Genomic DNA, 12,500 nt, shown 5'->3' on the forward strand with positions numbered 1-12,500 from the left:
AGTGTAACAGCAAGGGGAAGACCCTCAGGCACAGCCACCACCAACACAGTTACACCAATGATGAAGAACTTGACAAAATGGTTTGCATAAAATGTGTCCCAAGGTTTGCCTTCCAAAACAAAGGTTTGTACGCAGAAACGGACTATTAGAATCACAACAGTGAGCACAGCGATGAATGAACCTGCAACAGAAACATAGTTAATGGTTTTATTATTGAATGTGATTATGCTATTCTCAAATTTCCTTTCTTAAATATACAGTATCATGTAGAGAAGTAAAAAAAAAAAAAAAAAAAAAAAAAAAAAAAAAAAAAAAAAAAAAAAAAAAAAAAAAAAAAAGTAAAAAACAATCGAGTCTCTTGAAGTATTTAGTTTATCACCCTAATTATACTGTTCCTCGTACATCTAATGAGATAAAGACAAACAAGGTATTTGACTCCATATCCCTTACCAGCATAACCTATCTGAATGGCCAACTTGGTCAGCTTGGCCTGCAGGACAGACTTATCGTGTCCTCCACCCCCAGAGGCTGCACCTTCTTCTCCTTCCTCCTCTTCCTTTGAATGTTTGTTGTTTCTCACATCACCGTCAGCGTTGGCAGAGTTTGCTGTTGCGTGGTGAGAGTTACCCGTCACGGCTCCGGCCTCACCTTCTCCTTGCTTGTCTGTAAGAAGTGCCATACACTCTGTCAATCCCACTCAAATGCAATATTTACTTCATTCCCAGGCAAAGCAGACAAAATAAATTACCAGAGAGGTTTAGGGGTAAAGTGGGAATTTAATTAATTAATGAGATCTTTGAAGATAATCAAAACAATCATGCATGAATCATATAAAATATATATCTTAAGATCATTTCTGTTATTACTGGAAAGGGGCAGTTGATTTTAGATATCAATATAAAATTTAAACTAAAAAAAGGCACAGATACTTCAAAAATAATCAAGGAAAGTAATGAATTCAAGGGAAGCCAAATAAGAACATGGAGCACAGACTAGTACACCAAAGATCCTGCAGCAGCACAGAGACAATTTGCACAAAGGAGACAAATATATTAAATAACCTACAGTGCTGGACTAAAACACTGTCTTGGCAAAGACACATTGTAAGTAAAAAAAAAAAGGAAGAGAGAAAGAGAGAGTGAAAGTGAGGAGAGAGTGGCAGAGAGAAAGACAGAGTGAGAGGGCCAGGACAACAAGAGACAGAGCTAGAAAAAAAGAGATGACATGAATACCATTGTCCAAATCCTTAACATCAAACTTATAACAATCAATCAATCAATCAAGTTCAGTCAATATAGATGAAACACTCAAAAAAAACTCTTTAAAAAGGACATAAAAAAAGACAAAAGAAAAAAAGTGTATCAAAGAAACAGAGAGGAAAAAAAAAGAGAGAGACTCCTGAAAAGAATTCAAAGATGGGGTAACAGGAGGATGAGAACTACTAAAAGCCAGTTAGCCATACTAGGATTGGCGACAATCAACTCTTCTCCTGAGTCGCCCTTCTTCTGCTTTTTCCGCTGCTTTTTGGCCTCTGTTTTTGGGGGCACAAGCGGTGATTGATGATGATGGATTCGGAAGGCAACAACGGTAGTGGTTGGTTGGTTGGTTGGTTCAGGGGGTTACATGCAAAAAAAGATATCAAAAACAAAAAAAAATATTAGTACTAGATAGGATACACAAATCAAAATCCATAAGCTTTATGTGGCAGAGGTAAGGAAAATACTAAAATCATTTAAGAGTCCTGGTTAGAGGGCTACATGTGTACAAGCTATACCAAATCTGTGACTTAGCAAGGGCCAATGGTATTTCAGTACAGGAGGACATTTAAGCAAAGGTTAAGACATTATAAGCAGAAGGATCTCACAATCAAATAGATGAATACTTGTCTGACACTAAATGCCTCTGGCAAATATGTGGACAATAAAAACCTGTATAATTTTCCAAATAATTTAAAGGTACACCCAAGTTATGCTAAAAAATGTTTGCATATATTAATGTTGTCATATAACATGATGAATGACAGTCCAACAAAGATCCTTCTGCTTTTAACCTTTTCCTAAACTTCAAAAAAGAGAGATTATGAGATGGTAAATATTTAAGCATCAGTCATTAAAAAAATAAACAATAAATAAACAACCAAACAACGACAAAGCAATTCTGCTCCTGTAATGAATTCAATAAAGAGATGATATCTAATGTGTTTTCCTTTGCATAACTACAAACTGCAACTAGAACATTCTTGTGAGTGGAAGCAGTCTCCTCACTTCAACGAAGAAAAAAAAAATAAAAAAAATAAATAAAAATAATAATAATAATAATAACAATAATAATAAAAAACAATAGAAGTTCTAGAGTGCAGTGTCTCTCTATAAATCAAATTATTATTCACTATCAACCTACAACAAAGGCATAATCAAGGCAGTCAGTGAAAAAATTTAATCTTACTCATCTCTATATATTCTTTCTTCTGATGATTTTCTAGTGATTTCTCATTTGCATTCATTATGTGCTATCTACAGCCAAGTTCAAGTTTCAACATTTCTATATCATCAACAGACTACCATGCCTGTCTAAGTATTTGCTGCCTTTACTAACAGACAACAAAACTATGGCTATATACCTATCAAAGTGCACCATGCAACTCTGAAGTGAGTTTCTCTTTCAATGAAGTTATCAGAGAGAGCAGAATAAAACATAGATAGAGGTAGTACTAACTATATCGATAATAACAATAATAATGATAATAATGATAATAATAATAATAACAATAATAATAATAACAGAAAAGTAATAATACTATTAACAATAATAATACTATTAATAATAATAATAACAATGATGATGATAACAATAGAAAAAACAATAATGATAAATATAATGATAATGACAATGACAATAAAAGCAATAATGGTGAAGATGATGATGATGAAAATAGTACTAGAAATAGTAATAATTATAACAATACCAATAATAATAATAATAATAATAATAATAATAATAATAATAATGATGATAATAATAATAATAACAATAATAAAAATAATGATAATAATAATAACAATGACAAGAATCATAAACATTATAATAATAACAACAATAATGATAAAAAATAAGAACTACAATTATGAATATAATAATAATAATCTAACAAAAATAACAACAATAATAATGATAATGATTATAATAATAATAATAATAATAATAATAATAATAATAATAATAACAATAACATCAATAATAATAATAACAATAACAAAATAACAATAATACTAAAATAACAATAATGATGGTGATGATGATGATGATGATGATGAAGATGATGATTATGATAATAATAATAATAAAAATCATTTTAATAATAATACTAAACACCATCATCAATATCATTGAAAGAAGAGATAATCATCTATGGAATATACTATTCAACTGACATTTTATAATCCTTCTGAGATAAAAAGTCTGATAATTTTGCCAAAAATATTCTTTCCTCCAAGCATTCAAAATTTTGCATAGTAAAATACCATAAAAATATATACTTAATGGAAATTTGCTAATGTCTACTATCAGTAGAATAAAAAGCCTTTTCCTTTGCTTCGCCGTCTGAAAAAAACATCTACCAAACAGCACTCCACCATAAAATATAAATTATATTGAGTGTTAAAGGTCTTAAAATGCCCATTCATTTGCTAAATGTGTCTTATCTTTCAAATGCTCCACGGAATTTGTGAGATTCAAATCCTTTCTCAGCATTCATAATATAATTTCATATAATCTTAAGACCTTTACTGATTTCCCAGTCTTACAGCTAACATCAATGATGAAACATCAAAACATTCAATCATAATCACAGTCTACCTCTATTGTACATTAAAAAAAAATTACACTATCTTACATGATGGTCCTTTCTTTGTCAATTATTTCTAGTTAAAAATTTTGGCCAATAAAAGCTTTTCCTAAAATATCCCTTTTCTATCAATTTTGTATGCAATTATATTACTCATTAATAACTTAAATTTACCACTATCTAAAATTATCTAATGATCAGTCCCTGAATATCAGAGAACAATCACTTCTTTATTGGTAAGTGTGAAAAGGGAACAAAATAATAGGAGTAACATAATAAAAACAAATACTTTATCAAATTTTACCTTTCTACACCAATTTCAACCTGTGAGAATTACTGGCTTCAAATATATAATACAGTAAAGATGGCATCCAATGTCAGTAACCTAGATCAGTTGCACTCAAAGGATCAAATGTGGCACACTGGCTTTATTTTCAAGGTATCAGCAATTGCTTTACAGTCTGTAGAATAATATCTGAACAATCCTACTAATGTCAAATCAAACATGAAAATATCTAATGAATAAAATGAAAGCTGACACACTGTTTGATCTTTCCTTTTAATTATGGTACCACTTCTTCCTTTTCTGGAAACTCACCATGGGTCAATGGTCTGTGGCTTGCCTACCTATACTCTGAGTAGCACTGATCTAGAGAGTACTTTACTGACTTTTTCAGAACTTGCAATATAATGCAGTAATCCAAAAATTTTGTCCTAATACTTTCCAGAGCCAAAATCCATAAAACAACCAAAGAAAGCACTACCTTTTTTCCTCTTCTTAGCTTCAACTTCTTCTTCATCTGCAGCAGCACCCAAAAGTGTAAAGATAATGCCAGCTTGAGAATTTACACCTACTGCAGTCACCAGCATTTTTCCACTGCCCTCCATTACATGTGTCCCTGGTGGAATAATAACAAAATGTAATTTCAAAAATAGTTTGTATTACTATACTTAAAGAAAAGTGCAATTAGATGAGGGGATATCCAATGTTAGGAAGCTCAGAGACAGTGTTTAGTAATATTTAAATTTTTTTTTCTTCTAAATATTGGCTTAATCACAAATGTTTTGCATTACAATAAACCCCAAACCACACCTGAGAGCACCATAGGATCTGTGTCAGCCCCCTTCTTTACATGGTCTGACTCTCCAGTTAGCGAGGACTCATCAATCTTTAGGTCATTGCTTTGTATCAAGATTCCATCTGTAGGTAACAAGTCACCATATTTGATCTGAAAGGGAGAAAAGGTAATTCAATATAAAAAAAACGATCAAATGTGTAAAAAATTAAGTTGATACTTTCACACAAATTCAAGAACACATCAAAGTCACTTGCATATATCCCATATGAAAAGAGAAGACAACATATTCTACAAAGTTCTTACTTGGCAAATATCACCAACGACAATATCTCCCACTCCAATATCATGGACTTCTCCTCCTCGAATAACAGAGAATTTGTGCTCGCCCTCAATGCGGCTTTGTAGACCTCGAAACTGTTTTTCTTTTGTGTAGTCATTAAAGGCTGTGACAAAAACAACTACTGCCACAGATATAAGAATGGCCACTCCCTCGATCCATCCTGCTTCTTCCTCTCCCTCATCGTGTTGACCAACTGTAAGAATGTCATCATTACATGGGTTCTGGTTGTGGATGTGCATTCAAAATCATTTACAAAATCAATTAACTTCCTTGTATTTTTAACTCATTAAGAAAAAATTAGTCTTTGCTTAGAAAAGAAATGATTACACCTTAAATGAGTGAAATACAATTCATAGATTCAATAGAATGGCTAATCCTACATGAGATATACAGTAGGATATCTATTCAGCTGGTCATTACTTCATGTACAGAAATATTTGCAGATCTACCAGTCTAATTACATAGTCCAAGGATAAGAAAAGATTGATGGGAAAACTTGGGTTGAGAATAGAAGACCTGAGAAAGAGCTGGAAAATGGATTGCGTGAGGGTGAGGCAGTGGGACTGACAGGCACTGTGGTTCAGGACGGGTGAGATGAGGCTAATAAGGTTATGGGGTCTATATCATAAATAAGAGAGAGGCTGGAAAGTAGACTTCAAATAAGTTTAGTGTGTTCTAATTACCTTTTTATCAACTTTACTGAGAAATAACTACATACAAAGGAAGAAACATGAATAGGTTAAACAATGAACATATATACAAAACTTCATTTCTTGACAACTGTCCAGAACACTATACAGGTTTTTTGTTTAGCAATGCTAAATCACTGGAACTTTTTAAACACAAAACAGGACTTGGTTACAAACAGTGGTTAAGTTTAGACTAGATTGTATGTCATGACATTTACAGATCAGTGTTACGAAAAGGGAGAATGAAATGAAAAAAAAAAAAAAAAAAAAAACATCTATTCAGGGTTTTGGTAGTGATGGCACGGCAGTGAAAAAAAGCAAAGAGAGCAAAGGCCTAATATAGTACAATATCAAAATCAGTCATATATAGATCAATTAACATTATCATACTGAGAGCATACCTCCTTTTATCTATATTTTCAGTTACTGACTGATGTGAATACTGATCTAACTCTATTTCATTTAAGTTAAATTTCAATAATCATAAGTTTCCTTACAAAGATATTCAATTTAGCACCCAATAACATGATGGAATGAAATATTTTCTGACGAAAATAACCTATTACTTTCAAACTTTTTCTTTCCCTAACATTTACCAATATTCCTTGTATCAAAAGCCTAAGTAACCTTGCTACCATGTATCAACAAAAATTACGACACAAGACTCCTTATGTCTCATTTATTAAACTGTATAAAAAATTCCTCATTACCTTAAAAGACAATGAAGAATGACAAAAGAGAGAGAGAGAGAGAGAGAGAGAGAGAGAGAGGAGAGAGAGAGAGAGAGAGAGAGAGAGAGAGAGAGAGAGAGAGAGAGAGAGAGAGAGAGAGAGAGAGAGAGAGAGAGAGAGAGAGAGAGGAGAGAGAGAGAGGAGAGAGAGAGAGGAGAGAGAGAGAGGAGAGAGAGAGAGGAGAGAGAGAGAGGAGAGAGAGAGAGGAGAGAGAGAGAGGAGAGAGAGGAGAGAGAGGAGAGAGAGGAGAGAGAGGAGAGAGAGGAGAGAGAGGAGAGAGAGAGAGTGAGAGAGAGTGAGAGAGAGTGAGAGTGTGTGTGTGTGTATGTGTGTGTGTATGTGTGTGTGTGTGTGTGTGTGTGTGTGTGTGTGTGTGTGTGTGTGTGTGTGTGTGTGTGTGTGTGTGTGTGTGTGTGTGTGTGTGTGTGTGTGTGCACGCGCGTGCGCATGTGTGTGTGAGTAGGACATGTATAAACCTATTCCAAGTTAATCCTTCCAACGTTACGCCATTGCCAAAAAATGACGTGCCATCACTAATAGAGAAGAGTGACACAAAAAGCCAAAGCACTAACAATAAATGTAGAGCCTCCAATGAGCGCCATATTTATCGTTACCACCTACTCAACCTGAGATCACAAGCCAAGAATATCACCAGGAGATACAGGTTTTGGTTATTTATATTTACTGATCTGCATAGACCATCATTACTACTTTCTTCTCAAATGGAAAAAAGTCCCATGTTATCATATATAAGTTTTCTTCAGTTCAATAAAAAAAATGATGGTCTTTCCAGCATCAAACCTACAAAACTGAAACCAAATTAAAAAAAAGAAGATACATAAAGTCAACAACTGAGAAACCCACTGTACTATAGTGTAAATGCATGATGGAGTGTGGTGTGTGTTTCTTCTCTTTCTTGCTTTTCTTTCCTCTTTCTTTATTCAGGAGATCATATTTAGTGTATATGTACCAAGGGAGGTTTATAACATTCTAATCCCAGACTAGACAGTCAGGACTCACAAGCATGGGTACTAACAACAAGCATTGTGGTGCTATAACACTAACAGATGTTGGACATGGGGGGTGTGAAGGTTATGGGAATTACTGCTCAGAAAAAAAACATACAAAATATTTTAAAAATGTGAACAGGAACATCCCATGATGTTGTTGATCTTTTTAATTGACATAAACTATAATGAAACATTCTGAATCAACTGTTGGAACCCTTTGACTGTAGAGAATCAAATGCCATACGAAAGATTTAATGTTAGCTGTGTGTATCACTTTATTTTATGAGAGAATGTAACTTAAAGCTTAACTATTTTCAATCTGCAGTTGGACACTGAGCTATCTTTAGACTCAACAAAAATATTAGTCTGCTATTGTTATGGAATGTTCTGGTCATCAGTTCCAAAATAGTTTTTCACATATTCCTGTAGTAACACAATTTATACCATTCTGTGGCTCTAATATGATCTATCAGAAGGAGTTTACAGAGTACCCAGAAAAAGCTGCTTGAGTATACCGTTACTAAGTTACTATATGGAATATGCAGTTTACTGTGCCTTGTCATCTGTTTACCTTCAGTATTTCCCTCTAAATGCCATTGGTCATGAAAGGAGAATTCCAAATTCATTTAAACAACACAAAACTAAGAACTCTAAAGAAAAAAAGCATCTGAAAATTAGGATGAAATATGTATTGCACAAATATATGTCATGACAATTCGAAACTTTTCTCTATACATCATTTTCTGACTAGAAAGTCCCCAGCGACACTCACCTTGTGGACCTGCAGTGATGCGTACATGGAATAAACGAAAAATACATTTTTGGTTAATAAAAAACAAAAACAAAACAAAACAAAAAAATCTTTTTCATATATGCATGAAAAACAAAGATAAAAATATAAGTTCTACAAAATCAATATTAAGTATTTCTAAGAGCAATAGTATATCATATGACAAAAATTTATTGTCTTTACACATAGATGGCTCCACAAGTGCTTAATCACAACAGTCAATTACTTGTACTACCTATCTTACTGTTTACCCTTTTCCATGATTTTTGGAAGCATTCTCTTTTGCCTTGTATTGCTATTAGTAATGTTAATGGCATTAGAAAATTAGAGTGATCATTACATTTTCCAGGCATCACTGGGTTAACTTGAGTCAATACCAAATATTAACTTGCTGGCCTGTATGCAAGAATACATGCCATATCCACTGTGATATTTGCTAATTAACTCTGTTTACACTGATAAGGGTCCTCATTCATTTAACCCTATTCCTTGATTTTTTTAAAGATTTTAAAAAATCATTTACTATACAACATACAACTATACAACAAAATCCACCAATAACTAGAGTGGATAGTACATAAACCCATGGCCATTGGTGGAATTGCCTATAACTTAATAAAGTCATTAACATTTCAGCCTCTGCCAATAAATGTAGAGATGGGGGGAAACCAAACCCAAACTCATGATGCAACAAATTATAGAATAATAGAAAAAGACTGCCCTTTTCTCTGTTCATAATATTTTTGCCTTAAAAAGATGCCTTAAAATTCATATGAAAATTACAGTAGCTACTTAACCTCCTAGCCTTGATCCCTTAAACATCTACCCACCACACACACAACAAACAGGGCCTCCTCGCCAATGCCACCCACACACTGACCTGATGAACTTTCTGCAGGGGGTTTGTAAAAGGAGAGACCTAAGGACACCACAGCAGCCACCTGAAGGATAATAAGAGTTACATCTTGTAGCGCCTCCCACACCAAGGTGAGGAATGTTTTTGGAGGCTTTGGTGGTATGACATTGGAGCCGAAGGTTTGTCGTCGGTGCTCCATGTCACTGGCATTCCCGCTCAACCCTGTAAGTGCAACAGTCATTAGCCAATGTGCATAATAGCGTAGTTCAATGTATGGTTAAACATTTGTAAATTGTACTTCCTTAATTGTGGCATGAAGTAATGTATTTAATCCTGATATAAGCATTTTCACTGCAAAACTTAAAAGCTATAAATGTTTCTAAAACATTTCTTAAAAATCAAAACAAAAATATAGAGACAGGTATGAAGTAACTAAATATGGTATGACAAACTATAATATATTATAAACATTAATAATAATAATAATAACAGTTAAATTCTATGATACATTTTTATAAAACAACTGATAGATCAGCAAACAAATCAATGCATTTGTATTTGCATTTGCATAAACATATATGCCCTTGTCATGTGTATATATGCACTTGCATATGCGTAAGTAGGAAACATGTTCATATAAGCACATGGGAGCACAAGTGTACAAGAGAAGCGAGAGAAGAGAGAGGAGAGAGAGAAGAGAAAAAGAGGAGAGAGAGAAGAGAAAGAGAGGAGAGAGAGAAGAGAAAGAGAAGAGAGAGAGAGAAGAGAAAGAGAAGAGAGAGGAAGAGAGAGACAGAGAGAGTGTAAGTATATGTAAGTGTGTATAAGTTTGTGTGTGTATATATATACACACACACGTGTGTGTGTGTATATATATATATACATATATATACATATATATACACATATACATATACATACATATATATATATATATATATATATATATATATATATATATATAGACACATATACACACACACACACATATATATATACACACATATATATACATATATATATACACATATATATACACACACACATATATATATACATATATATACATATATACTGTAAAACTAGATTTAATTGAAAAAGAGACTACAGTTTCGGAATCCACCTGGATTCCATCTTCCAGGTGGATTCCGAAACTGTAGTCTTTTTTTCAATTAAATCTAGTTTTACAGTGTGGGTTTTTATACGATAGTATCAACACGGTAGTGTGTTTACTCCTTTCATATATATATATATATATATATATATATATATATATATATATATATATATATATATATACACACACACATATATATACACACACACATATATATATACACACATATATATATACATACATACATATATATATATATATATATATATATATATATATATATATATATATATATATATATATATATATATATGACTAACAAACTATTAAGGGACATCCATAAATGTTTTCCTTATGCTTTTCAAACACAGGGTAAAAACAGACGACACTAAAGGAAAGAGCCAGACAGAAACCTTTGAAATGTGAGAAAGAGGGCAGAAGAACATGCTTTCAAAAATCTTACAGGAAGAAAATTTATGAAAAATATGTAACATGAGAATGGGAAAGCAGTAACCCGGGTGCTTCCCAGCCCTCTCTTGCCCAACTTACACCCTTTTTCCCTTTCTCCCTCCTGCCTCTTCTATCATCTCCCTCCCCCCCTTCTCCCCCTCTCATTTCTCTCTCTTAATCACTCCCTCCCACCCCTTCCTCCCTCTGCTATTTCTCTCTCGTCTCCTCTCTCTTGCTGCTCCTTCATTCTCAGCCCCCCCCTCCCCCCCCCCCCTCTCTCTCTCTCTCTCTCTCTCTCTCTCTCTCTCTCTCTCTCTCTCTCTCTCTCTCTCTCTCTCTCTCTCTCTCTCTCTCTCTCTCTCTCTCACACACACACAAACACATAAACATACATATACAAATGCATGCATGCATACATATGTGTGTGTGTGTGTGTGTGTGTGTGTGTGTGTGTGTGTGTGTGTGTGTGTGTGTGTGTGTGTGTGTGTGTGTGTGTGTACATATATAATATAAATATGTATATGTATGTATGTATGTGTATGTATATGTATATGTATATGTATATGTGTGGTGTATATATATATATATATATATATGTATACATGTGTATATACATATGTATGTCTGTATGTATGCACATACATATATGTATATATATGTATATGTGTACATATATGCATATATATACATATGTATATACAAGTATATACACGTATATGTATATATCTATGTATGTATACATTTATATATATTTGAATATACATGTATATATATGTATAAATAAATATATTTGTATACATATATATATTTGTATACATATATATATTTGTGTGTATAACATGTATATATAAAGATATATATATATATATATATATATATTTCTGTGTATATATATGTATGTATGTATGTATGTATGTATGTATGTATGTATGTATGTATGTATGTATGTATGTATGTATGCATGTATGTATGTATATATATATATTGTATATATATATATATTGTATATATATATATTGTATATATATATTGTATATATATATATTGTATATGTATATATACACATTTGCATATGTATGTGTGTGTAGGGGGGTGCTTGCTTGCTTGCGTGCGTGCGTGCGTACAAGCACGTACGTAAGAATGTAAGCATGTCTGCATGACTAAACGTCAGTCCGTCTGCTTACCCCCAGGCTCCACCTTGGTCCCCCTCCTTACGCCCCACCTTAAGCCCTCCCTTTTCCCCCTTCCTCCCTCCTTATGCCCCTCCCCCCCCCCCCCCATTATCTCGTCAGGGCCGCTGGTAGGGCTGGAGTCAAGAGCAGTTATTGATTTCCTATACTGACTCTTTTGGACGTCACGTTTGTCTCCCTCGGTCCTTCCTCAGCCGCTGCTGTTGCTACTGCTCCTACACCTGGTCCTTTTTTCTGTGCATTATGACTCTTATTACTTAGTTATGCCAAACGAATAATCTTTCAATTACACATGTGTTCGATGTCAAATATATATTTCTATTCAATTTCCATCCAGTTGTCCCCCTGAATACAGGTGTAGCTTTGTTATTTCTCCTAGTCTTTCATTATTCTTATTTTCCATT

General features: G+C 33.4%; 1 protein-coding gene across 10 annotated transcripts in view; it reads right to left on the reverse strand.

The window, feature by feature from the left end:
• Positions 1–12,500, reverse strand: part of LOC125046807 (plasma membrane calcium-transporting ATPase 3-like) — a 235,816-nt gene that overhangs the window by 23,956 nt on the left and 199,360 nt on the right. For 9 of the 10 annotated variants that reach the window (XM_047644830.1, XM_047644821.1, XM_047644780.1 and 6 more), the window contains 8 exons: positions 9,364–9,561; positions 8,466–8,474; positions 5,227–5,456; positions 4,938–5,073; positions 4,609–4,743; positions 1,463–1,531; positions 451–663; positions 1–181 (listed from right to left, as the gene is read on the reverse strand). The exon at positions 1–181 is cut by the window's left edge and continues 22 nt beyond it. In XM_047644830.1, the coding sequence (XP_047500786.1) occupies positions 1–181; positions 451–663; positions 1,463–1,531; positions 4,609–4,743; positions 4,938–5,073; positions 5,227–5,456; positions 8,466–8,474; positions 9,364–9,561 (1,171 nt within the window). The remainder of the gene's footprint in view (positions 182–450; positions 664–1,462; positions 1,532–4,608; positions 4,744–4,937; positions 5,074–5,226; positions 5,457–8,465; positions 8,475–9,363; positions 9,562–12,500) is intronic. The other variant, XM_047644813.1, reaches the window with a different exon arrangement.

Source organism: Penaeus chinensis, chromosome 4, assembly GCF_019202785.1.
Source record: "Penaeus chinensis breed Huanghai No. 1 chromosome 4, ASM1920278v2, whole genome shotgun sequence".
Lineage (NCBI taxonomy): Eukaryota > Metazoa > Arthropoda > Malacostraca > Decapoda > Penaeidae > Penaeus > Penaeus chinensis.